The sequence below is a fragment of the Salvelinus fontinalis genome, chromosome 31 (genome assembly GCF_029448725.1).
Source record: "Salvelinus fontinalis isolate EN_2023a chromosome 31, ASM2944872v1, whole genome shotgun sequence".
Classification (NCBI taxonomy): domain Eukaryota; kingdom Metazoa; phylum Chordata; class Actinopteri; order Salmoniformes; family Salmonidae; genus Salvelinus; species Salvelinus fontinalis.
The window spans coordinates 34,459,007-34,486,509 of record NC_074695.1 but is presented as its reverse complement, the minus strand read 5'-3'; the positions used below and the strand labels follow the sequence as shown (position 1 = coordinate 34,486,509).

At 43.8% G+C, this 27,503-nt stretch overlaps 1 protein-coding gene and 1 pseudogene across 6 annotated transcripts in view; one reads left to right on the top strand and one right to left on the bottom strand.

Annotated features, from left to right (window-relative positions):
* The window catches only part of si:dkey-178k16.1 (band 4.1-like protein 1), a 110,713-nt gene that overhangs the window by 43,911 nt on the left and 39,299 nt on the right, over positions 1–27,503 (bottom strand). For all 6 annotated transcript variants that reach the window (XM_055892344.1, XM_055892345.1, XM_055892346.1 and 3 more), the window contains exons 4-6: positions 19,285–19,389; positions 9,103–9,145; positions 8,884–8,959 (exon numbers count right to left, since the gene is read on the bottom strand). In XM_055892344.1, coding sequence (XP_055748319.1) covers positions 8,884–8,959; positions 9,103–9,145; positions 19,285–19,389 — 224 coding nt within the window. The remainder of the gene's footprint in view (positions 1–8,883; positions 8,960–9,102; positions 9,146–19,284; positions 19,390–27,503) is intronic.
* On the top strand, positions 571–627 carry LOC129830473 (U7 small nuclear RNA; annotated as a pseudogene).

Sequence of the window (27,503 nt, the reverse complement as noted above, 5' to 3'; positions counted from 1 at the left end):
GGAGTTGTAAAGGGAACTGCCCCTGCTTACCGTCAGGCTATGCTCAAATCCCAACCCGACTACTCCATTCCAACACCACTGGTCTCTTGGCCCTCCTACCGCTACAGGAGGGCAGCTCCCACTCAGCCTAACCAAAGCTCTTCACTGTCCTGGCACCCCAATGGTGAAACAAGCTTCCCTCTAAAGTCAGATAGCGGAGTCCCTGCCCATCTTCCGAAAACGTATGAACCCTACCTCTTTGAAGAGAATCTAAAATAACTCTCATGCCCACGGAGTAAAAAAAATATTTTAAAAATCCAGACTACAAATAAAGTGTGATCTACTATCCTACACACTGTAGTATCCCTTGATAGTGTAGTACTTACTATATGCTTTTTTTATACTGTAGAACAGTAATACTACATTACTCATTTGCATATACCCCACCCATTCCCATCTCCCATATCCCAATTTGTGCCACCCATGAGTGAGAAACCTACATGCAAAATATAGACCATATATTGTGTTATATGTTACATGTTATAGAACTATCTGTTTAGACGCCAGTCCTACCTACCTATCTACAGGTTATGGAAATTATGCTCTTTTAGTATTTGTCCAGTAGGTTTCCTCAAGGAGAAAGCCCCTACTTCTATGTCAAAGATTAGTGATGGGAAAACAAGGCTTTCTGAAGCCTAATGTGGCTCTCACCAAATCGTGCCGAAAAACGGTTCATTACTCTGAGCTTTTAACACAATGCACATTAGTGACACCTGCTGGTCAGCAATTAACAGAAGCATTTGATGTTCAGATCTAAGTTTTGACCAAGGCATTTATCAAAACTCTGTGGTACAGCGGTTAGTCATGGGTTTTGAACACCTAAACAGTTATAATATGAGGTTAGCATCGTACATCCTGTCACGCCCTGGCCTTAGTATTCTTTGTTTTCTTTATTATTTTAGTTAGGTCAGGGTGTGACATGGGGAATGTTTGTGTTTTGTTGGTTTTGGGTGTTTCTATGGTAAAGGGGTTATTGGGTGTAGTATATGGGTTTGTGTTGAGTTCAGATGTCTAGCGTTGTCTATGTATGTTTAGTTATCTAGGAGAGTCTATGGTTACCTGAATGAGTTCCCAATTAGAGACAGCTGATTTCGGTTGTCTCTGATTGGGAGCCTTATTTAGGGTAGCCATAGGCTTTCATTCTATGTGAGTAGTTGTCTATGTTATACGTTTGTAGCCTGTGTGTGCACATCGTTATTTAGCTTCACGATCGTTTTCTTGTTTTGTTAGTGTGTAAGTGTTTTTGTTTCGTTTTGCCTTCTTCGTCAATAAAAGGAGATGGCTTATTTTCCTAAAGCTGCGTTTTGGTCCGTCAATCCACCACACGATCGTGACAGAACTACTCACCATAATAGGACCAAGCGGCATGGAAAGCGGCAACAGGACCTACCTACACAGGATTCATGGACATGGGAGGTGATACTGGATGGTAAGGGGCCGTGGGCACAACCTGGAGAATATCGCCGTCCTCGTGAAGAGCTGGAGGCAGCTAAAGCCAAGAGGAGGCGATATGAGGAGGCAGCACGGAGACAAGGCTGGAAGCCCGTGAGTACAACCCAAAAATGTCTTGGGGGGGGCCTTAAAGGGAGTGTGGCGAAGTCAGGTAGGAAACCTGCGCCTACTCCCTGTACTTACCGTGGAGAGCGAGAGTACGGGCAGACACCGTGTTACGCAGTAGAGCGCACGGTGTCTCCTGTACGCGTGCATAGCCCGGTTCGGTACATTTCAGCTCCACGTATCGGCCGGGCTAGACTGAGCGTTGAGCCGTATGTCATGAAGCCGGCCCAACGCATCTGGTCACCAGTGCGTCTCCTCGGGCCGGCGTACATGGCACCAGCCTTACGCATGGTGTCCCCGGTTCGCCTACATAGGCCGGTGCGGGTTATTCCACCTCCCCGCACTGGTCAGGCGACGGGGAGCATACAACCAGGTAGGGTTGGGCAGGCTCGGCGTTCAAGGGAGCCAGTACGCCTGCACGGTCCGGTATTTCCGGCGCCACCTCCCCGCCCCAACCCAGTACCACCAGTGCCTCCTCCACGCACTAGCTATATGGTGCGTGTCTCCAGCCCTTTACCACCAGTGCCTAAACCACGCACCAAGCCTCCTGTGTGTCCCCAGAGTCCTGTGCGTCCTGTTGCTGCTCCCCGCACTAGCCCTGAGATGCGTGTCTCCAGCCCGGTGCCACCAGTCCCGGCACCACGCACCAGGCCTACAGTGCGCCTCAGCCGGCAGGAGTCTGCCGTCTGCACAGCGATGACTGAACTGCCCGTCTGCCAAGCGCCATCTGAGCCATCCGTCTCCCCAGCGCCATCTGAGCCATCCGTCTCCCCAGCGCCATCTGAGCCATCCGTCTCCCCAGCGCCATCTGAGCCATCCGTCTCCCCAGCGCCATCTGAGCCATCCGTCTGCAATGAGCCTGCAAAGCCGCCCGTCTGCCATGAGCCTGCAAAGCCGCCCGTCTGCCATGAGCCTACAGAGCCGTCCGCCAGACAGGAGCCGCTAGAGCCGTCCGCCAGACAGGAGCCGCTAGAGCCGCCAGCCAGACAGGAGCCGCTAGAGCCGCCAGCCAGACAGGAGCCGCTAGAGCCGCCAGCCAGACAGGAGCCGCTAGAGCCGCCAGCCAGACAGGATCTGCCAGAGCCGCCAACCAGACAGGATCTGCCAGAGCCGCCAACCAGACAGGATCTGCCAGAGCCGCCAACCAGACAGGATCTGCCAGATCCGTCAGCCAGCCTTGAGCAGCCAGATCCGTCAGCCAGCCATGAGCAGCCAGATCCGTCAGCCAGCCATGAGCAGCCAGATCCGTCAGCCAGCCATGAGCAGCCAGATCCGTCAGCCAGCCATGAGCAGCCAGATCCGTCAGCCAGCCATGAGCAGCCAGATCCGTCAGCCAGCCATGAGCAGCCAGATCCGTCAGCCAGCCATGAGCAGCCAGATCCGTCAGCCAGCCATGAGCAGCCAGATCCGTCAGCCAGCCATGAGCAGCCAGATCCGTCAGCCAGCCATGAGCAGCCAGATCCGTCAGCCAGCCATGAGCAGCCAGATCCGTCAGCCAGCCATGAGCAGCCAGATCCGTCAGCCAGCCATGAGCAGCCAGATCCGTCAGCCAGCCATGAGCAGCCAGATCCGTCAGCTAGCCATGAGCAGCCAGATCCGTCAGCTAGCCATGAGCAGCCAGATCCGTCAGCTAGCCATGAGCAGCCAGATCCGTCAGCTAGCCATGAGCAGCCAGATCCGTCAGCCAGCCATGGGCCATCCCTCAGTCCGGAGCTGCAGTCCCTCAGTCCGGAGCTGCAGTCCCTCAGTCCGGAGCTGCCATTCTTCAGTCCGGAGCTGCCCCTTATCCTGGTGCTGCCCCTTACCCTGGTGCTGCCCCTTACCCTGGTGCTGCCCCTTACCCTGGTGCTGCCCCTTACCCTGGTACTGCCCCTGACCCTGGTACTGCCCCTTACCCTGGTACTGCCCCTTAGTCCGGAGCTGCCCCTTAGTCCGGAGCTGCCCCTTAGTCCAGAACTGCCCCTTAATGCAATGGGGTTAATGTGGAGGGGGGTCTTTTGGAGGAAGCTAAGGAGGCGGTTAGGGACTGTGGTGACGTGGGGACCACGACCAGAGCCGGAGCCGCCACCGTGGATGGAAGCCCACCCAGACCCTCCCCTAGACTGGTTTATGGTGCGCCCGGAGTTCGCACCTTAAGGGGGGGGTTATGTCACGCCCTGGCCTTAGTATTCTTTGTTTTCTTTATTATTTTAGTTAGGTCAGGGTGTGACATGGGGAATGTTTGTGTTTTGTTGGTTTTGGGTGTTTCTATGGTAAAGGGGTTATTGGGTGTAGTATATGGGTTTGTGTTGAGTTCAGATGTCTAGCGTTGTCTATGTATGTTTAGTTATCTAGGAGAGTCTATGGTTACCTGAATGAGTTCCCAATTAGAGACAGCTGATTTCGGTTGTCTCTGATTGGGAGCCTTATTTAGGGTAGCCATAGGCTTTCATTCTATGTGAGTAGTTGTCTATGTTATACGTTTGTAGCCTGTGTGTGCACATCGTTATTTAGCTTCACGATCGTTTTCTTGTTTTGTTAGTGTGTAAGTGTTTTTGTTTCGTTTTGCCTTCTTCGTCAATAAAAGGAGATGGCTTATTTTCCTAAAGCTGCGTTTTGGTCCGTCAATCCACCACACGATCGTGACACATCCTTCATCCTTTTATTTTCCTCCAAGTTTGTTTTAAAAACTGTATATCCATGGCATTATTTAGGATGCGACAAAAGCTTATCATACTAAATTAAACAAATTCTAAGAACAACAATATGCAGATAGTGTGGTTTCACATCATCTCCCAGACAAAAACGTTGCCTTCACTGGGAGATGATTGTGGACTACAGGAAAAGGAGGACCGAGCACTCCCCCATTCTCCTCGACGGGGCTGTAGTGGAGCAGGTTGAGAGCTTCAAGTTCCTTGGCGTCCACATCACCAACAAACTAACATGGTACAAGCACACCAAGACAGTTGTGAAGAGGGCACGACAAAACCTAATCCCCCCTCAGGAGACTGAAAAGATTTGGCATGGGTCCTCAGATCCTAAAAAGGTTTTACATCTGCACCATCGAGAGCATCCTGATGGGCTGCATCACTGCCTGGTATGGCAACTGCTCGGCCTCCGACCACAAGGCACTACTAGGGTAGTGCGTATGGCCCAGTACATCACCGGGGCCAAGCTTCCTGCCATCCAGGACCTCTATACCAGGCAGTGTCAGAGGAAGGCTCTAAAAATTGTCAAAGACTCCAGCCACCCTAGTCATAGACTGTTCTCTCTGCTACCGCACGGCAAGTGGTGCCGGAGCGCCAAGTCTAGGTCCAAGAGGCTTCTAACCAGCCTCTACCCCCAAGCCATAAGACTCCATAAGACACCCCCCCCCCCCCTCTACGCTGCTGCTACTCTGTTATTATCTATGCATAGTCACTTTAATAACTCTACCAACATGTACATATTACCTCAATTACTTCGACAACGGTGCCCCTGCACAATGACTCTGTACCGGTAACCCCTGTATATAGCCCCACCATTGTTATTTTACTGCTTCTCTTTAATTGTTTGTTATTCTTATCTCTTACTTTTTTGGGGGGGGTTTCTTAGAACTGCATTGTTGGTTAAGGGCTTGTAAGTAAGCATTTCCCTATAAGGTCTACACCTGTTGTATTTGGCCCATGGGACGAATAGAATTTGATTTGATCCGACCCTATGTTTTATAATCTGAGAAATGGATGGCTCGCTACCCTACCTGCAGAGCTACCAGTCAGGTGCTCTGGTCTGGAAATTAAAGCTACATTTGCAAATACTGTCTCCGGTAGAGGTGAGTGTTTGAAAGAAACTCGGCATCAGAAAAAGCATCAGTGGGATCTCGCAAGATTTTGAAAAAGCACTTGATCAAACTAAGCTTTGGACGTCATTGATCATGATACAGGTATCAGTACTTTTGTATCAGATCAGACTGCTTTGAAAATGTTACGCAAGCCTGGAAGTGTCGGTATTGTACATCCCATCACTATCAAAGTTAATAAAACAAAAACACTATAGTAAATACCACAGTAATGTCCACAAAAACACTACAGTGGTTAGTGTAGCATCTATATTCTTATAGTTTTTTTACTCCCTTATTCTCCCTAATTTTGATCTTGTCTCATTGCTGCAACTCCCCAACGGGCTCGGGAGGCGAAGGTCCTCCGAAACATCGAAATAATGTGTCGAAGGAAACACAGTTCAACTGACAACCATGGTCAGCCTTCAGGTGCCCGGCCAGCCACAAGGAGTCGCTAGAGCGAGGTGAGCCAAGTAAAGCACCCCTGGCCAAACCCTCCCCTAATCCAGACGACGCTGGGCCAATTGTGCGCTGCCCCACGGGAGTATAGTATTTATACTATAATAAACTGTAAATACTACAGTATATTACAGTGATGTCTGCAACAACACTACAGTAAATACTACAGGATTGTCACGCCCTGACCATAGAGAGCTTTTTATTCTCTATGTTGGTTAGGTCGGGGTGTGACTAGGGTGTGTCATCGAGGTGATTATGTTTCAATGTTGGCCAGGTATGGTTCCCAATCAGAGGCAGCTGTTTGTCGTTGTCTCTGATTGGGGATCATATTTAGGCAGCCATTTCCCCTTTGTGCTTTGTGGGATCTTGACTATGTATAGTTGCCTGTGAGCACTATAGCAGCTTCACGTTTTGTTTTGCTGTGAGTTTCACATAGTAATAAAAAGATGTGGAACCCAGATCACACTGCGCTTTGGTCCAGATATTCTAACGATTGTGACAAATATACTACAGTCATGTCTCAAACACCACAGTAAATTCCGCAAAAACGCTACAGTGAATAACACAGTCAAGTCAGAGAAAACATTACAGTGAACAATATAGTATATACAGTTCAAATCAGAAGTTTACATACACTAAGGTTGGAGTCATTAAAACTTGTTTTTCAACCACTCCACAAACTATAGTTTTGGTAAATTGGGTAGGACATCTACAAGTCATTTTCCAATCAGTTGTTTACAGACAGATTATTTCACTTATAATTCACTGTTTCATAATTGTAGTGGGTCAGAAGTTTACATGCACTAAGTTGACTGTGCCTTTAAACAGCTTGCAAAATTCCAGAAAAGTATGTCATGGCTTTAGAAGCGTCTGATAGGCTAATTGACATCATTTGAGTCAATTGGAGGTGTACCTGTGGATGTATTTCAAGGCCTACCTTCAAACTCAGTGCCTCTTTGCTTGACATCATGGGAAAATCAAGAGAAATCAGCCAAGACCTCAGAAGAAAAATTGTAGACCTCCACAAGTCTGGTTCATCCTTGGGAGCAATTTCCAACTGCCTGAAGGTACCACGTTCATCTGTACAAACAATAGTACGCAAGTATAAACACCATGGGACCACGCAGCCGTCATACTGCTCAGGAAGGAGACGCGTTCTGTCTCCTAGAGATGAACGTACTTTGGTGTGACAAGTGCAAATCAATCCCAGAACAACAGCAAAGGACCTTGTGAAGATGCTGGAGGAAACAGGTACAAAAGTATCTATATCCACAGTAAAACAAGTCCTATATCGACATAACCTGAAAGGCCGCAAAGCAAGGAAGAAGCCACTGCTCCAAAACCGCCATAAAAAAGCCAGGCTATGGTTTGCAACTGCACATGGGGACAAATTTTTGGGAGAAATGTCCTCTGGTCTGATGAAACAAAAATAGAACTGTTTGGCCATAATGACCACCATTTGGAGGAAAAAGTGGGAGTGTAAAGGCAGTCATTGTTGTTCTCCCCCTTAGACGAGGAGGAGCATGGATAGGACCAAGATGCGGATTGAGGGAAATAAGCCATCTTTTAATTAAAACAGCAAAACAAGACACTACAAAACTACAAAACAACAAAATGAGACTAACCTTCAACTGTCCTGTGAGGACACAGGAACAAACACCCACAAAAGCCTACTGCCCATGGCTACCTTAAATCTGGCTCCCAATCAGAGACAAATGAATGACAGCTGTCTCTGATTGAGACCCAATCTAGGCAGCCATAGACATAACTAGACAACCTAACAAACACTATCCCATACACATACAACCCCCATGGACTAACCAAACACACACAACATACAATGCCCACCCCAACTCACGCCCTGACCAACTAAACATAATAAAAATAACATAAAAATAGGTCAGGAACGTTACAGGGAGGCTTGCAAGCCGAAGAACAGCATCCCAACCGTGAAGCACGGGGGTGGCAGCATCATGTTGTGGGGGTGCTTTGCTGCAGGAGAAATATTGCACTTCATGAAATAGATGGCATCATGAGGCAGGACAATGATGTGAATATATTGAATCAACATCTCAAGACATCAGTCAGGAAGTTAAAACTTGGTAGGAAATGCGTCTTCCAAATGGACAATGACCCCAAGCATACTTCCAAAGATTTGGCGCAATGGCTTAAGGACAACAAAGTCAAGGTATTGGAGTGGCCATCACAAAGCCATGACCTTAATCCCATAGAAAATGTGTGTGCAGAACTAAAAAAGCATGTGCGAGCAAGGAGGCCTACAAACCTGACTCAGTTACACCAGCTCTGTCAGGAGGAATGAGCCAAAATTCACCCAACTTATTGTGGGAAGCTTGTGGAAGGCTATCCGAAACGTTTGACCCAAGTTAAACAATTTAAAGGCAATGCTACCAAATACTAATTGAGTGTTGGTAAACTTCTGACCCACTAGGAATGTGATGAAAGAAATAAAGCTGCAATAAATCATTCTCTCTACTATTATTCTGACATTTCACATTCTTATAATAAAGTAGTGATCCTAACTGACCTAAGACAGGGAATTTTTACTAGTATTACTAGTATTAAATGTCAGTAGTATTAAATGTCAGGAAGTATTAAATGTCAGGAATTGTGAAAAACTGAGTTTAAAGGTATTTGGCTAAGGTGTATGTAAACCTCCGACTTCAACTGTATATATAATAATACTACAGTATTTATACCATAGTATACTATGGAAGTTTTGCATGGCAATTTGCAATGACTTCTGGCTTGATTTAACTAATTTATGCAGTTCAAGTGCGGTGAATGGTTAAAATTGCGAGCCCTGTTTTTGTAGTGCAGTGATCACACAATTTTATGAAGTAATAATTGCAGACTGTTTTATGCGGTAATAGTGGTCAAATTTGCAAGCCCTAGCATAAATCGCAAAATCCTGGAGGGACTGGCTATTATCAATAAAGGCAGTTAGACATCAAATCTGACTTCCATAGTATATTTAGTAGATGTTGTTGCCGTTGATTATGATCCAAACCCACCTGGTGATGTCTTCAGTGAGCTGAGATGGGTCAGGGGGATAAAACTTGACAGCAAAGCCGAAATGCCATGAGCCAACTGTAGATAAACGACACACAGTCAGCACTCTGTGTGTGTGTGTGTGTGTGTGTGTGTGTGTGTGTGTGTGTGTGTGTGTGTGTGTGTGTGTGTGTGTGTGTGTGTGTGTGTGTGTGTGTGTGTACATGCGTGGTCACACTAACTTCGGATTTGCTTCTTGATCTCCTTTGACGGGTCCAGCCAATTCTGAAAGAAAGAATGGGGAAATCCCCTTGAGAACAACACACAGCAAAAAAAAACAGCCAATGCCCCTGTCTTCGAAAACCCTGTCAGAGAGCTAACTACTGCACTGACTCCTCTCTTCCAAAGACATCTCCTCTATTGGGGGCAAAATGCATCCACAAAGCAAAACGAAATAAATGCCTCGGTAAACCAGCAATGCCTTAAAGTAACTTCCCAGTGTTCCAGATTTCTATGAAATATTATCTATAATTAATTACAATATGACTTAATAAATGTTCTTCCTAAAATGCCAATTAAAGATGTTAAAAGTTACTCTCTGTGCCCCTGCTTGCCCTGTTAGGAACAAAAAGAATGTGGGCATATACCAGTCAAAAACAGCTGATTTGCCAGCTCAGCTAACCAGACACGCATGCACTTGGATATTTCAAATTAGCTACCATGTCCGAGTCCCACCTGTGGAAGGCTGCCCAGCTGCACATGCACTTGTCATTTTCACCCATGCCGAAGGCTGCAGCTTGTAAACAAATTTAAATAGCTAGTATGGATGGGTTCAGATTTTGGATACGCATAATGGAACTACTAGGAATCTTTAACTATAGCAACAATAAATGCAGATTGATTATTTCACAAACATGAGTCGTTTCTGTCCATTGCTTTATCACCATTGCGGAAATTGTTGTTGTTAGTTAGCTTGCTAGTCACAATTGCAACACAATTGCAACACCCACCCATAGCAGGTGCTCCAGCAGGTATATTTCACTGGTCATCCCCAAAGCCAACACTTCTTTTGGCCGCCTTTCCTTCCAGTTCTCTGCTGCCAATGACTGGAACGAATTGCAAAAATCACTGAAGCTGGAGTCTTATATCTCCCTCTCTAACTTTAAGCATCAGCTGTCAGAGCAGCTTACCAATCACTGTACCTGTACATAGCTAATCTGTAAATAGCACACCCAACTACCTCATCCCCATATTATTACTTACCCTCTTGCTCTTTTGCACCCCAGTATCTCTACTTGCACACCATCATCTGCACATCTATCACTCCAGTGTTAATGCTAAATTGTAATTATACGCATCTATGGCCTATTTATTGCCTACCTCCCTACTCTTCTACATTTGCACACACTGTACATAGATTTTTCTATTGTGTTATTGTACGGTTGTTAATGTGTAACTCTGTGTTGTTCTTTTTGTTTTGCTTTGCTTTATCAGTTGTAAATGAGAACTTGTTCTCAACTGGCCTACCTGGTTAAATAAAGGTTGGTACCTGGTTAAATAAATAAATAAAAATAAATAAATAAACTAGCTTACTGCTGCAACCTAAGTCAGTCAACATCAGCTAACTGGGCCATTCCATAAAAATAGTGCCTTTACGTCCTTGTGAAATTATGTGTGTACATTTTGACAAAACACTTAATTTAACAGTTGGATCACATACAGTGCATTCGGGAAGTATTCAGACCCCTTCACTTTTTCCACATTTTGTTACGTTACAGCCTTATTCTAAAATTTATTAAATACACTACCGTTCAAAAGTTTGGGGTCACTTAAAAATGTCCTTGTTTTTGAAAGAAAAGCAATGAAAGAAAAGCACCTCACAAGACCTCAACTGGCAGCTTCATTAAATAGTACCCACAAAACACCAGTCTCAATGTCAACAGTGAAGAGGCGACTCCGGGATGCTGGCCTTCTCGGCAGAGTTGCAAAGAAAAAGCCATATCTCAGACTGGCCAATAAAAATAAAATATTAAGATGGGCAATCGAACACAGACACTGGACAGAGGAACTCTGCCTAGAAGGTCAGCATCCCGGAGTCGCCTTTTCACTGTTGACATTGAGACTGGTGTTTTGCGGGTACTATTTAATGAAGCTGCCAGTTGAGGACTTGTGAGGCATCTGTTTCTCAAACTAGACACTCTAATATACTTGTCCTCTTGCTCAGTTGTGCACCGGGACCTCCCACTCCTCTTTCTATTCTGGTTAGAGACAGTTTGCGCTGTTCTGTGAAGGGAGTAGTACACAGCGTTGTACGAGATCTTCAGTTTCTTGGCAATTTCTCACATGGAATCGCCTTCTTTTCTCAGAACAAGAATAGACTGACGAGTTTCAGAAGAAAGTTGTTTGTTTCTGGTCATTTTGAGCCTGTAATCGAACCCACAAATGCTGATGTTCCAGATACTCAAATAGTCTAAAGAAGGCAAGTTTTATTTTTTCTTTAATCAGTACAACAGTTTTCAGCTGTGCTAACATAATTGGAAAAGTGCTTTCTAATGATCAATTAGCCTTTTAAAATGATAAACTTGAATTAACTAACACAACGTGCCATTGGAACGCAGGAGTGATGGTTGCTGATAATGGGCCTCTGCCCGCCTATGTAGATATTCCATTAAAAATCTGCCGTTTCCAGCTACAATAGTCATTTACTACATTAACAATTCCCCACAATGACAAAGCAAAAACAGGTTTTTATACATTTTTGCAAATTTATTTAAAAAAAACGGAAATAATACATTTCGGTTGAAGAGCATGCATTTAGTTTTAATAGCATTTGAAAGCAGTTGGAGGCCGCGGAAGGAGTGTTGTATGGCATTGAAGCTCGTTTGAAGGTTTGTTAACACAGTGTTCAAAGAAGGGCCAGATGTACACAGAATGGTGTTGTCTGCGTAGAGGTGGATCAGAGAATCACCAGCAGCAAGAGCGACATCCTTGATATATACAAAGAAAAGAGTCGGCAAGAGGGGAAAGAGGTGCAGCCTTGTTGACGACTGTGCGCGTGTGTGGACAATTTTAAGTATTAGTGATTTAGACACTGAGGAACTTGAAGCTCTCGACCCGCTCCACTGCAGCCCCGTCGATGTGTATGGAGGCATCTTTCCTGCAGTCCACGATCAGCTACTTGGTCTTACTGACGTTGAGGGAAAGGTTTTGATCCGGCACCACACTGCCAGGTCACTGAAGTCCTCCGTGTAGGCTATCTCATCGTCGCCGGTGTGTGGCCACACAGTTGTGCGAGTTGTGCGTGGCCACACAGTCGTGGGTGAACAGGGAGTACAGGACAGGGCTAAGCACACACCCCTGTTGGGCCCCTGTGTTGAGGATTAGCATGGCTGAAGTGATGTTGCCTACCCTCACCACCTGGGGACAGCCCGTCAGGAAGTCTAGGATCCAGTTACAGAGGGAAGTGTTCAGTCACAGGGTCCTAAGCTTGGTGACGAGCTTGGAAGGGACAATGGTGTTGAACGCTGAGCTGTAGTGAACAGTATTCTCACATTTGTATTCCTCTTATCCAGGTGGGTAAGAGCACTGTGGAGTGCAATTGAGATTGTGTTGTCTATGGGCCTGTTGGGGTGGTGTACACATTGGAGTGGGTCTAGGGTGTCTGGGATGATGGAGTTGATGTGAGCCATAACCAGCCTCTCAAAGCACTTCATGATTACAGTTGTGAGTGCTACATGGCAGTAGTCATTGTGGCAATAAGCCTTACAGTTCTTGGGAACAGGAATGATGGTAGTCATCTTAAAATATGTGGGAATTACTGACTGGGACAAGGAGAGGTTGAAAATTACTGTGAATATGCCTGCCAGGTGTTCTGAGAATGCTCTGAGAACACGCACTGGAATACTGTGTTGATCTGATTAAAGACCTTATTCAAATCGGCCTCGGAGAGTGAGATCAACCAGTCCTCTGGGTCGGTGGCGGCCCTTACACCCAGCACAATGTTGTGATTGTCGAGAGTGCATAAAATGCATTGAGTTCGTCTGGAAGAGAGTCGTCGTTGGGCAGATCACAGCTGAGTCTTCATTTGTAATCTGTAATGGACTGTAGCCCTTGCGGCGGAGCCTCTGTAATATGATTCTACCTGATTTTACCTTATTGCCACAGTATATTGTCCTTTTGCTCGTTTGATGACTCTGCGGAGGTCATAGCACTTGTTCCTGTCCTCAGCCGTAGCCTCAGGGTTGTCTGCGATAGCCCTGTCTGTGGTAGCCCTGTCTCTTAGTTTAGAGCCAACCTCTGTGTTAATCCAGGCCTTTTGATTGGGGAAAGCAGCAAACCAAGACTTCGACAAAGCATTTCCTAATGAAGCCGGTGACGGAGGTGGTTAGCTTGTCGATGTTATCAGCGAAGTCTCAAAACATAATCCAGTCAGCGCTAGTAAAGCAGTCCTATAACATAATCTCTGATTCTGCTGACCATTTCTCAACGGAGAGAGTCACAGGTACTTCTTGTTTGAGCTTCTGGAAGCAGGAATACGGAGTTATGATCTGATTTGCCAAATGGCGGACGAGGAAGGGCCTTGTATGCTTGCTTGTGGGTTGAATAACAGTGGTCTAGGACTTTATCACCCCTCGTGGCGAAGGAGATGTGTTGATGGAAGTTGGACATCGCGTGTCTTAATGGCGCAAAATTTAAATCGCCAGCAACCAGAAAAGCAGCCTCCGGATGTAAGTTTTCCTGCTTGTTTATAGCCTCATACAGTTCGTTAAATGCCATCTTGTTATTTTTCTTGCCCTGAGGTGGAATTTATGCAACAGTCACGATAACAGCTGAAAACTCCATCGGGAGTGTCACGCCCTGGCCTTAGTATTATTTGTTTTATTTATTATTTTAGTTAGGTCAGGGTGTGACATGGGGTATGTGTGTATTTTGGGGTATTATATGGTAGAGGGGGTGTTGGTTGTAGTTTATGGTTTTGTGTTGAGTGTATGTGTCTAGCTGTGTCTATGTTGGGTGTAGTTGTCTAGGAAAGTCTATGGTGGCCGGAATGGGTTCTCAATTAGAGACAGCTGATTTCGGTTGTCTCTAATTGGGAGCCATATTTAAGGCTGCCATAGGCTTTAGCTGTTTGTGGGTCATTGTATATGTATATGTCGACGTAAGTAGTTTGTGTGTGCACTTACGTTTGAAGTTTCACGATCGTTTGTTGTTTTTGTTAGTGTTGTTTAAGTGTTTCGTGTTCATCTTCGTCGTTGTAATTAAAGAAGATGTATTCATATCATGTTGCGCCTTGGTCCTCTCATTCACGTCAACACGATCGTGACAGGGAGGTAGAAGGGTTGGCATTTGACCATCTCATCTCAGTACGGCGCCATACGTGCTTTGGCAGGGAGGCAACGTCAGCATAGCCAACAAATTCCCATGCTTTGGTAAACAGCTGAGGGATGGGGGTGGAGAAATGTGACCGCTCTCCAATTCATTGATCGAGCTATGGATGCAAGAACTGACCATCCATGAGATCAAAATTATAGTTTTAACCATGTTTTGAAGCTATACCGCGTTTATTTTAACATTTAATTTTTTTTACAATTGAAATGTCTAAAAACGATAGAGTAAAACAAGCTGAAACACGATATCTACAAAAGTATGTGGACACCCCCTCAAATTAGTGGATTCTGCTATTTCAGCCATACCAGTAGCTGACAGGTTTATAAAATCAAGCACACAGCCATGCAATCTCCATAGACAAACATTGCCAGTAGATTAGCCTTACTGAAGAGCTCAATGACTTTCAACGTAGCACCGTCATAGGATGTCACCTTCCTACAAGTCAGTTTGTCAAATTTCTGTCCTGCTAGCGCTGCCCCGGTCAACTGGAAGTGCTGTTATTGTGAAGTGGAAACGTCTAGGAGCAACAACGGCTCAGCCGCGGAGTGGTCACACAAGCTCACAGAACGGGACTGCCAAGTGCTGAAGCGAGTAGCGCGTAAAAATCGTCTGTCCTCGGTTGCAACACTCACTACCAAACTGCCTCTGGAAGCAACGTTAGCACAAGAACTGTTTGTCGGGAGCTTCATGAAATGGATTTCCATGGCCGAGCAGCCACACACAAGCCTATGATCACCATACATAATGCCAAGCGTCGGCTGGAGTGATGTAAAGCTCGCCGCCATTGGACTCTGGATTAGTGGAAACGCATTCTCTGGAGTAATAAATCCCGCTCCGACATCTGGCAGTAAGAGGGACAAATCTGGTTTGGTGGATGCCAGGAAAACACTACTTACCCGAATGTATAGTACCAACTGTAAAGTTTGGTAGAGGAGGAATAAGGAGCTAGGACCTTTAGTTCCAGTGAAGGGAAATCTTAACACTACAGCATACAATGACATGCTAGACGATTCTGTGCTTCCAACTTTGTGGCAATAGTTTGGGGAAGGCCCTTTCCTGTTTCAGCATGACAATGCCCCCGTGCACAAAGCGAGGTCCATACAGAAATGGATTGTCGAGATCGGTGTGGAAGAACTTAACTGGCCTGCACAGAGCCCTGACCTCAACCCCATCGAATACCTTTGGGATGAATTGGAATGCCAACTACGAACCAGGCCTAATCGCCCAACATCAGTGCCCGACCTCACTAATGCTCGTGGCTGAATGGAAGCAAGTCCCCGCAGAAATGTTCAAACTTCTAGTGGAAAGCCTTCCAGGAGAGTGGAGGCTGTTATAGCAGCAAAGGGAGGAACAACTCCATATTAATTCTCATGATTTTGGAATGAGATGTTCGATGAGCAGGTGTCCACATAGTTTTGGTCATGTAGTGTATTTTGGGTTCTGATGGGGAAGGACAGTTGAACTAAGCTCATGAAGCATTTAAAAGTGATATTCTTCAACAATCAATGGCTCAAGAATCAAAGTCCAAAAATGTATGTACCAATCCTGGATTGTCTCTTTAATATTCTCAGGGCACAGGAATATAAATGCCAGTTAAGCCCTGTCCACTTAGCTTAATGTCACCGGAGTCTTCTGAGAGATACTTTCTCTATACACTGTGGACCCCATGTGCCACCTTTAAAAGGGCAATCACTTCTAATCACATTTCAAAGGGCAATGGTCTCTTTCCTTCTCTCACCCTGACTGGTCCACTGTGAGGACAGGCAACCGCCGCATAGCCCTTTCCTGCAGTCAAATAACCTAGTGGCCTCATGGGTGGAATGTTATAAATAGTTTTCATAATTAATAAACGTTTCTTCCTTTTTTACGCCGAAAATCTGTTGTTTCTATGTTAAACGGTTTTGTTATATTTCAGTCTTCTGTGATGTATATAAAGTGTAATATTGGGATGCAAATTAAAAATGGAATACATTTCAAATCTATATCTGACATCGTACATGTATCTTCCTTTTTTTAAGCCCATAACCATGTGTGTGAGGTGTATACTTTTGTTTCAAAGTAGATTTGTTTAAGACAACCAAGAAACACTCTGTGTAACCCTGATTTAGCCTACTGCAGTAAAACGTTAATATATTATCTGATTTTTAAGGACAATGTCACCTGTACATGGGTTGTTCCACGAATAGAGTGCCCTCAGACATTATGTGTGTGAATTGTAATAAAAAACTAAATGTAACAGTTGGATCACACACTGTACATCTATGCTCTAACTCAGTGTTTCCCAATCTCAGTCCTGTGGACTCCAAGGGGTACACATTTCATTTTTTGCCTTAGCACTACACAGCTGATTTAAATAATACACGTTTGATGATGAGTTTTTTATTTAAATCCGCTGTGTTGTGCAAAGGCAAAAAACAAAAAGTCCCCAGGACAGATTTTGGGAAACGCTGCTCTAACTAAACTAAACCATGTTAAAGGGATAGTTAGATATTTTGGCAATGAAGGGTACCATTTTTTTGTCTCTGCGTCTAGTATGAAGGAAGTCAAAGGTGGTTTCACGAGACAATGACTGGAAGTCTTCGGAATCAGCTAAAAATCCAAAATCAAGAACTAATCTTTCAAAATTCAAATAGCTGTGTATTCATTTTAAAGTTGTTTGTTTTCTCTGAAAATCGCCATTTTGATGTGTCCCACGTCATGTTTGTTCTTCTAGAATATTAACTTCCCTGACGACTCATCGTGAATCAAATTCTGCTGCTCTGTCGATTGCTCCATATATCAGTCTGAACATGCCATCCAATAAGTAATTTGTGCTGATGTGATTCTTGATTCATGAAGGCCGTTTCTGGCCCAACCCATCGGTTTCTGAGACCAATCAGAGAGGTCAGAATCTGTTCGCATACTCAAAGAGTCAGGGAGGAAAGAAAACACAGACTTGGAGAAGAAACATAAGGGGGCATGGCGTTTGGCCAGAGCGGTGTGGATGGGTAGCCAGGCAAGGTTTTAACCCACTTAACCCAAAGATTTTCCCATGTTTTCTCCATCATTGTAAAGCTCTAGTTATTTAGCTTCTTTGGGAAAATAATTTCTGAAGATATGTACTTAAGTAATGCCATTACAAATTAATTTACTTTTGTCACTCAAGTTTAAGGTCAACAGTGTAACATGAACTGAACTCTCATTTTAACATGGTAAAACTATTCTTTTGAAAATAGTTTTTCAAAAGAAACATTGAACATCGAATAGTCAAATCATAGTGTAAAAACAGGTGAGTTGGATTTACACTTTTAGGCCATTTTCTGGTGTTTTGTGGTTGGAAACTGAGTGTGTTGAGCATACCACGTCAACCATGTTAACCATAGATAGATATGCTAGAAATGTTTTAAGTTCTAAAATGTCACTTTTGTCTTTATTGGTATTCAACCCCCTGAGTCAATGCATGTTACAATCATTGCTGGCAGTGATTACAGTTGTGAATCTTTCTGGGTAAGTCAGTAAGAGCTTTGCACACCTGGATTGAGCAATATTTGCACATTATTATTTGTAAAATTCTTCAAGCTTTGTCAAGTTGGTTGTTGATCATTGCTAGACAGTCATTTTAAGTCTTTCCAGAGATTTTCAAGCCGATTTAATTCAAAACTGTAACTAGTCATGAACATTCAATCTTGTCTTGGTAAGCAACTCCAGCGTATATTTGGCCTTGTGGTTTAGGTTATTGTCCTGCTGAAAGGTGAATTCGTCTCCCAGTGTCTGTTGGAAGGCAGACTGAACTAGGTTTTCCTCTAGGATTTTGCTTGTGCTTAGCTCTATTCCGTTTATTTTTATCACAAAAAAAACTCTCTAGTCCTTTCTGATGACAAGCAAACCCATAACATGATGCAGCCACCACCATACTTGGAAATATGAAGAGTGGTGTTTAGTGATGTGTTGTGTTGGATTTGCACCAAACATAACACATTGTATTCAGGACATAAAGTTAATTTCTTTGCCAAATGTTTTGCAGTTTTACTTTTGTGCCTTATTGTAAACAGGAAGCATGTTTTGGAATATTTTTATTTTGTACTGGCTTCCTTATTTTCATTCTGTCAATTAGGTTAATATTGTGGAGTACCTATAATGTTGTTGATCCATCCTCAGTTTTCTCCTATCACAGCCATTAAACTGTATAACTGTTCTAAAGTCACCATTGGCCTCATGGTGAAAACCCTGAGCAGTTTCCTTCCTCTCTGGCAGAGAGTTAGGAAGGATGCCTGTATCTTTATAGTGACTGTGTGTATTTAGTTTAGTTACATTTATTTACACCAAAGAAAACAAGTGATAGACAACAATACAGATACAAAATGTAATTAAATAAAAACGGTGTGCAGGTGTGGTTGGAAGATCAAGGCCTTATATGAAAACCACACAACAACAAAAACAATATACAATACATAAGTAAAACAATAAAAAATGGTTGTTAAAGGTCGTCATTGTAAATAAGAATTTGTTCTTAACTGACTTGCCTAGTTAAATAAAGGTTAAATAAAAATAATAAAACTATATTTTTTAAACATGGTTGATACAGTACACTATCCAAGGTGTAATTAATAACTTCACCATGTTCAAAGGGATATTCAGTGTCTGCTTTTTTATTTTTACCCATCTACCAATAGGTAACGAGTTATTGCCTTCGTAACGAGGTATTGCAAAACCTCCCTGGTCTTTGTGGTTGAATCTATGTTTGAAATTCCCTGCTCAACTCAGGTAGTCATTCAAAAATCACGTTAAACACTATTATACACACAGAATGAGTCCATGCAACTTAAATGACTTGTTAAGCACATTTTTACTTCTGAACTTATTTAGGTTTGCCATAACAAAGGGGTTGAATACTTAATGACGCAAGGCATTTCAGCTTTTCATTTTTTATTAATTTGTAACATGACAAAATGTGGAAAAAGTCAAGGGGTGTGAATACTTTCTGAAGGCACTATAGGTGCCAGTAGGTGGGAGTGAGGGGGAGGGTTCTAGGTGGGAGTAAGAACGAAGATTCTGACCTTGGTGTTGTCTGTGTCATAGAACGTCAGGCCAAAGTAGTCCCTCTCCAGCAGGTTCAGATGGCCACACACCATGTCCAGCACGGACTGCCCCCTGGCAAATTTCTGTCAAAAACACACATGATTATAAAAATGCACACGTGCGCCCCCCCCCACCCCCCACCACCACCACCACACACACACACACACACACACACACACACACACACACACACACACACACACACACACACACACACACACACACACACACACACACACACACACACACACACACACACACACACACACACACACACACAGGAATGGTTTGGTGTTGTGGGGATTTGTCATATTCAGTAAGATACCAGTGAGTCAAGTGATATCATCATAACCTTGTATATATGCTGGATTTCTCTTCTACCCTATCAGAATGAATCTCACTGCCAAAATACTGCATAGCCCATTTTCAATACAGATACAGTAACAGTGCATCTTTAAATACAGGAGCTATTTATGAATTTTTTAAAAACATTTTTTTCCGGTGGTTTAGGAAATGCATCATGGAATTATTATCATGGCTCCCGATTGGCGCAGCGATCTAAGGCACTGCATCTCAGTGCTTGAGGCGTCACTACATACCCTGGTTTGATTCCAGGCTGTATCACAACCGGCCGTGATTGGGAGTCCATTAGGGCGGCGCACAATTAGCCTAGCCTTGTTAGGGTTTGGCTGGGGTAGGCCGTCATTGTAAATAAGAATTTGTTCTTAACTAACTTCCCTGGTTAAATTATATATATATAGTATTTATATCTATTAGATTAACTGTCTAAATGAAAAATCTATTTCATCACACTATGAAAATACCATCAGCATGAAAATCCAGCCCTTCTGTTGGCTGACAGACATTTTCATGGTCCAGTACCTCCTCAGCCCTGAGGGATAGGAAAGGCTAGGCAATGGCTACAAAAGGAAGGAACCACTAGTATTTCACAGGGCCACACCTAGTTTTCACCCCTTTAGGGTTTAGAGCCGACACACTGCATGTTTCAGTGTTTCAGAGGCAGCTTTGGCAGATGCAGTCTACACACACACACACACACACACACACCACACTCGTCTCCCGGGAAACCTGGCTCCTACGGCGACAGTGCAACCAAGCAGCTGTTACCATGGAAACAGAAGTAATAGGTTCCTTTTCTTTTTGTCTGTGCTCTGTCTTGTGAATGGTGGGGCACATGGCTTTGTTACACTCCTTTAAAGAAAACTGGTACAGTAGCCATTACCTTGCAAAATTATTAATGAAACATAAATGAAATATTAATGAAACATTAAACATAACCTGGCCTTTAATCAAAGAAATGCTGTGGTACCAGTCTGGTGAAATACAGCAACCACGAGCGAGTGAGGGAGCGATTAACGTAGTGGCTGCTGAGAAATTTTGGAGCGTATTGGATTTTCTAACTAAATTAAATTGCAACACACATTTTAGGTGGTCCCCCCAAGCATTGCAACTAAGCTGTTGATGAGATTTCGCTCCCGTCCCAATTGCCTCCAATCACATTTCTGCCACACTAGTTCTATGTGCTGATTGCATTAGAAGCCATTTGGCGTAATCCTGCAAATCCATTTTAGAGACTGTATGGTCCAGGCAAACACGATGAAGGGAGACAGTATCTTGGTATGGGCTAATAGCTAGTCTCAGAGAGAGTGTTGAGTTAAGTAGTGATAAGATTGATCAAGTAAGAAAGGCTATACTGGACAACAGTATAGAATAGAATATTAAAAACAGGCAAAACTCCTTCTCTTTCATAAACATTCATTCATTCAAGAAATGTGGTGGGAAATTAATATCCAGTTAAGCATATTTTTTTTTCACATTTTATTGTCTTATTAATTAAATTACTATAATAAAAAATGGGTTTATCTTGTATTCTTCGAGAGCAAAAGGAGTAGTGTGTGGTGATGGTAACCAGTCTTGATTGGCTACGGCCCAAGGTATCATAGCCTTCCTACTGTACCTACGTTGTTCCACTAGTAGAGTGCCTTTTAGGGACTGTCATTTGGGTTTAACAAATTAATACAATTATTTCACCTAATTTTAAGATTCTGTCATAAAGAGCACATGTTCAACTTCATAAGAAACATGTTATCACATCTCAATTACTATAGTAGATGCCAAGTAGGTGCCAATGAAAGTAACAGAGTTGACCGTAACAGGGTTGATGTTTTCATCTTAAATCAGCCATGAATCCCGTTGTGACAGGGGGAATGGAAGCTTGTTGTGTGCAAATGAATGCAAGCTTTACAAAAAAATGTAAATGTAAAAGAAAAATCTCGCCTATCTACTGTATCTTTAGGTAACGGGGTTGGTGTGTTATGCTCGACACGCTCAGAGTCGCAGTGCTTGAGGCGTCACTACAGACCCGGGTTAGATCCAAGGCTGTGTCACAGCTGGCCGTGACTGAGAGACCCATGAGGCGGTCCACAATTGGCCCAGCATCGTCTGGGTTAGTAAAGGATTTGGCAGAGATTTCCTTGTCCCATTGCACTCTAGCGACCTCTGTGGCGGGCCAGGTGCATATGAATTCTGACACGGTCGCCAGGTGTATGGTGTTTCCTCAGAAACATTGGTGCGGCTGGCTTCCGGGTTAAGCAGGCATTGTGTCAAGAAGAAGTGCAGCATGGCTGGGTCATGTTTCGGAGGACGCACGGCCCTCGACCTTCGCCTCTCCCAAATCTGTACGAGAGTTTGGTTCACATAACAGGGTTGACCTTAACATGAGGGAGAGACGTAAATGAATCACTAATCACATTAAATAAATAATCATCTTCAAAAATCCTGATAAAGAAAATATGTACATTTTCCCACCAATTGTGTTTTCATCAAACTGACTTGTTGCGGATAAAAAACTGTGCGTGATGATGTAGTGCACATAAAAGGCACTTTTCCCTTAAGTTTTCATATACAGAATAAAAATTAAAAGTTGAATGTGTTTCCATAGCATTTTCAGCTTTAGTGATGGTTTTGTAACAAAAAATGGTGCGTTAAATATAGGGCTGAGAATGTCCAGAGACCTCCCGATACGATATTATCACGATACTTTGGTGCCAATATGGTATGTATTGCGATTCTCACGATTCTCAAGATTCTATATGTATTGCGATTCGATACTGTGATTTTATTGCGATTCGATGTTCCAAACATATTACTTACCATATGTCTGTTGCAGAGGGACAAGAGAGAGACATGACAAAACTAGTTTAAGGTCAACAGTGTAACCTGAACTGAACTCTCATTTTAACATGGTAAATAAAAGTGCTGAAAACAAATTGGCTCCCTATTTAAAAAGAAGATGGGAAACAAGCTATGAAGGAAAAATACAGGAGTTTTGTACAGCCAACTAGCACAAAAATAATAATATTATTATTGTGATATGTAACTGTATCGATTTTTCCCCCGTCACTAGTTAAATAGCAAATGTGCCAGCTCTGGTCTTGGCACGTTATCTCCAGCCTACAGCTTCCAGATAGGCTACAGTGCGGGTAGGATTAGATTATTATGGATAAGAGTGAGATAATTTTTACTTGTCAAACGGCAGCTGAGTATCAATTATCATGTCACCTGAATAAGACCCTCAATATTTATTGGATAGGAGCATCAATCTCATCCCAGTGCACTTTCACCACCCTGTGAAGTTAATTATATTTCATCTGTAGCCTAATAAACTGCATGCTTTCCCAAGTCGTGGTGGGAGGACCACACAACATACAGTATCATCGCGTGACTCCAAGTTTACTTCGATATGATGATTATTCTACCAATATTTGTGCATAATGGCGTTTCCACCACCATTTCTCAAATAATACATTTTACCGACACAAAAAGATCTGACCATGTGAACTAACACATTGTCTATTGACACTTAGGAAATTGCACCGACATTTCCTGTTTCCATCAGCCCAGTCGGTTTTATGCGTCAGGTAATTCATCCGCATGAAATGGTTGGATGGCAACTTGGTTAGTAATGGTGAAAACTTGGAGAAATGGTGGTGTAAAGTGGGTTTAAATCCTAGAAGTTGGGAAAAACAATGACCAGTGACATATCAAAATGCACATTTTTGGCACATTAGCAAGTGTTAATTCATATTAAAAATCTGATTTATTTAATTTTACTTGTGGTTCATATTAAAGTGCAGTTCATTTAATATAACAGGCTTTTAAAATCTAATATTGGTGCACAATTTCTAAAATATCAAAGGAACACAAAAGGCACTCTATTTGTGGAACGGCCCAATTCTTTTAACTGGCCTGATCAACAGTTGCTTCATCTGGGCCTCCCGGGTGGCGCAGTGGTCTAGGGCACCAGAGTCTCTGCGCTACCAGAGTCTCTGGGTTCGCGCCCAGGCTCTGTCGCAGCCGGCCGCGACCGGGAGGTCCGTGGGGCGACGCACAATTGGGCTAGCGTCGTCCGGGTTAGGGAGGGTTTGGCCGGTAGGGATATCCTTGTCTCATCGCGCTCCAGCGACTCCTGTGGCGGGCCGGGCGCAGTGTGCGCTAACCAAGGGGGCCAGGTGCATGGTGTTTCCTCCGACACATTGGTGTGGCTGGCTTCCGGGTTGGAGGCGCGCTGTGTTAAAGAAGCAGTGCGGCTTGGTTGGGTTGTGCTTCGGAAGACGCATGGCTTTCGACCTTCGTCTCTCCCGAGCCCGTACGGGAGTTGTAGCGATGAGACAAGATAGTAATTACTAGCGATTGGATATCACGAAAATTGGGGAGAAAGGGGGATATTTTTTTATATATATATATATTATTTTTTTAAACAAAAAAAACAAACAGTTCTGTCTATGATGTGTGGTCTGTGTCTGTTAAGAAGAGAAACTGTTTGGAATGAGAAAAGACAGGCAGGCCGGTCTAATAATTATTGTATCAATTGTATGGCTTGAGGTTAGAGATTTAACAAGGTAAATGCACTGTACTTAATCAATATCAGCAATGTTAAGCACCAAAGATCAATAAGAAAGTGGTGTGGATTGCTTCTTGGTGTATACCATTAAGGCACAGTTCTTCATTGTACATCATTACACTCTTAGAAAAAGGTTTCCAAACGAGTTTTGAGGATGTCCCTATAGGAGAACCCTTTTTGGTTCTAGATAGCACCTTTTTTCTAAGAGTGTACATTAATGTGCCTGGAGATTTGTACAATACTCATATGCTTCACCCACACCAAACCATCCCTGTCCAACTTCACAAACACACACACACACACACACACACACACACACACACACACACACACACACACACACACACACACACACACACACACACACACACACACACACACACACACACACACACACACACACACTCTCTCTCTCTCTCGCTAACTCTCTCTCTTCTCCTCCCTCTTTCTCCCTGTTGCAATCTCCCAATCTATTTTCTCCTTGGTCGTACAAAACTACTAAAACGTCAACTGTATAGATTTCCTATGCTTTAACTGAATGCATCTGATGTCACTGCAGAAGATGAGAGAGGGGGGAGGTTGGGGGTAGATATGGGAAACCTCTAGTACATCCCCCAACATATTTCACCCCCCCATAACACATCCCACTCAGTCACCTCCAGCTACCAATGTTACAGTCCCGACATGATCTATGGGGGTAAGTCCAGCTCCACCTTAATGGGAGGTCTCCTCTCACACTTGTCACTCACTGTCTCATTGGGAATACTAGTATAGCATGTGTAGCATGACTGTGTGTGTGCATGCATGTGTGTGTGTGAGTGCATGGGTTAGGGTTAAATGTCGGAAACCCAGTTACCGAGATTTACTGCCCAAAACCAATCCCTTGCGAGAATATGATAAATCTGAAGAAATGATTTATATGAACAGCATGGAGTGAACTGAAACTGTTAAATGATATGCAATGTCTAAATGTGGCTCGTCTGCGGCCTCTGCATGATGAATCAACGCTCATGGTTGGGACAGACAGCCCATCTCAGTATGTAGTGGAGTTCACAATGCATGTAGACCTATCGTCTCAGCATCATAACTTTTTTTATTGTGACAGGTAGGCCTACATTTGCTGCAGCATAGCCTATGCTACAGTAATATAAAGACTGAATGTGAGTCTAATTTACCCATCTCCGGTCTGGCGTTCGGTGGTCACCTTGTTTTTAAATTGTAAAGAGTCCAGAGTTTTAAAACAGCCTCTCACTCGAATATTGTTGCTTAAAATCAGTGCAGTGCCATTCAAATTGCATCCAAAATAGAGAATCCTGTTCTACAGTAGATTGATATACAGCCCTATATATAGATGCCCTAGCCTACCTCTTTCAGGTAATAAATTCAATACAGTATTAGCTTTATATTTAGCTAATTAATGATGGGTTATGCATAATAAACTTCTAACTTATAGCCTCTGTTTCTTGCGCAATACGCACGCACCTGTGCTCCGCTGGCCTCTCTCCTTAAAAAATGCTCCTTAGATCTTGGAGTCCCATGCAGGAAAAGCTAGACTAGAATAGCTTGTTGGATATCATTTTTTGGCATGAGGGCCATATCGGGATTTAGAAATTCAACGGAGGGCCGCATTTTTGGGGGGGGATCAATTGTTTGTTAAAATACATTTGCGGGGGCCTCCCGATTGGCGCAGCGGTCTAAGGCACTGCATCGCAGTGCTTGAGGCGTCACTACAGACCCGGGTTCGATCCAAGGCTGTGTCACAGCTGGCCGTGACTGAGAGACCCATGAGGCGGTCCACAATTGGCCCAGCATCGTCTGGGTTAGTAAAGGGTTTGGCAGAGATTTCCTTGCCCCATTGCACTCTAGCGACCTCTGTGGCGGGCCAGGTGCATATGGATGCTGACACGGTCGCCAGGTGTATGGTGTTTCCTCAGACACATTGGTGCGGCTGGCTTCTGGGTTAAGCAGGCATTGTGTCAAGAAGAAGTGCAGCATGGCTGGGTCGTGTTTCGGAGGATGCACGGCTCTCGACCTTCGCCTCTCCCAAATCTGTACGGGAGTTGCAGCGATGGGACAAGACTGTAACTAACAATTGAGGAGAAAAAAAAAGAAGAATTATGTCTGGCGGGCCGGATTGAAGTGCCCGCGGGCCGTACTTTGCCCCCCCTTAGAGTAGAGGGTCTGAATACTTATGTAAATTTAATATTTCAGTATATACAGTACCAGTCAAAAGTTTGGACATACCTACTCATTCAAGGATTTTCTTTATTTTTTATATTTTCTACATTGTAGAATAAAAGTGAAGACATCAAAACTATGAAATAACAAATAGAGAATCATGTAGTAACCAAAAAAGTGTTAAACAAATCAAAATACATGTTATATTATATATTCTTCAAAGTAGCCACCCTTTGCCTTGAAGAAAGCTTTGCACACTCTTGGCATTCTCTCAACCAGCTTCATGAGGAATGATTTTCCAACAGTCTTGAAGGAGTCCCCACATATGCTGAGCCCTCGTTGGCTTCTTTTCCTTCACTCTGCGGTCCAACTCATCCCAAACCATCTCAATTGGGTTGAGGTTGGGTGATTGTGGAGGCCAGGTCATCAAATGCAGCACTCCATCACTCTCGTTCTTGGTCAAATAGCCCTTACATAGCCTGGAAGTGTGTTTTGGGCCTTTTCCTGTTGAAAAACAAATCATAGTCCCAGTAAGCGCAAACCAGATGAGATAGCATATCGCAGCAGAATGCTGTGGTATCCATGATGGTTAAGTGTGCCTTGAATTCTAAATAAATCACTGACAGTGTCACCAGCAAAGCACCCCAACACCCTCACACCTCCTCCTCCATGCTTCACGGTTGAAACCACACATGCTGAGATCATCCATTCACCTGCTCTGCATCTCACAAAGACACGGAAGTTGGAACCAAAGATCTCCAATTTGGACTCATCAGACCGAAGGACAGATTTCCGCCGGTCTAATGTCCATTGCTTGTGTTTCTTGGCCCAAGCAAGTCTCTTCTTATTATTGGTGTCCTTTAGTAGTGGTTTCTTTGCAGCAATTCAACCATGAAGGCCTGACTCACGCAGTCTCCTCTGAACAGTTGATGTTGAGATGTGTCTGTTACTTGAACTCTGTAAAGCATTTATTTGGGTTGCAATCTGAGGTGCAGTTAACTCTAATGAACCTATCCTCTGCAGCAGAGGTAACATTGAGTCTTCTTTTCCTGTGGCGGTCCTCATGAGAGCCAGTTTCCTCATAGCACTTGATGG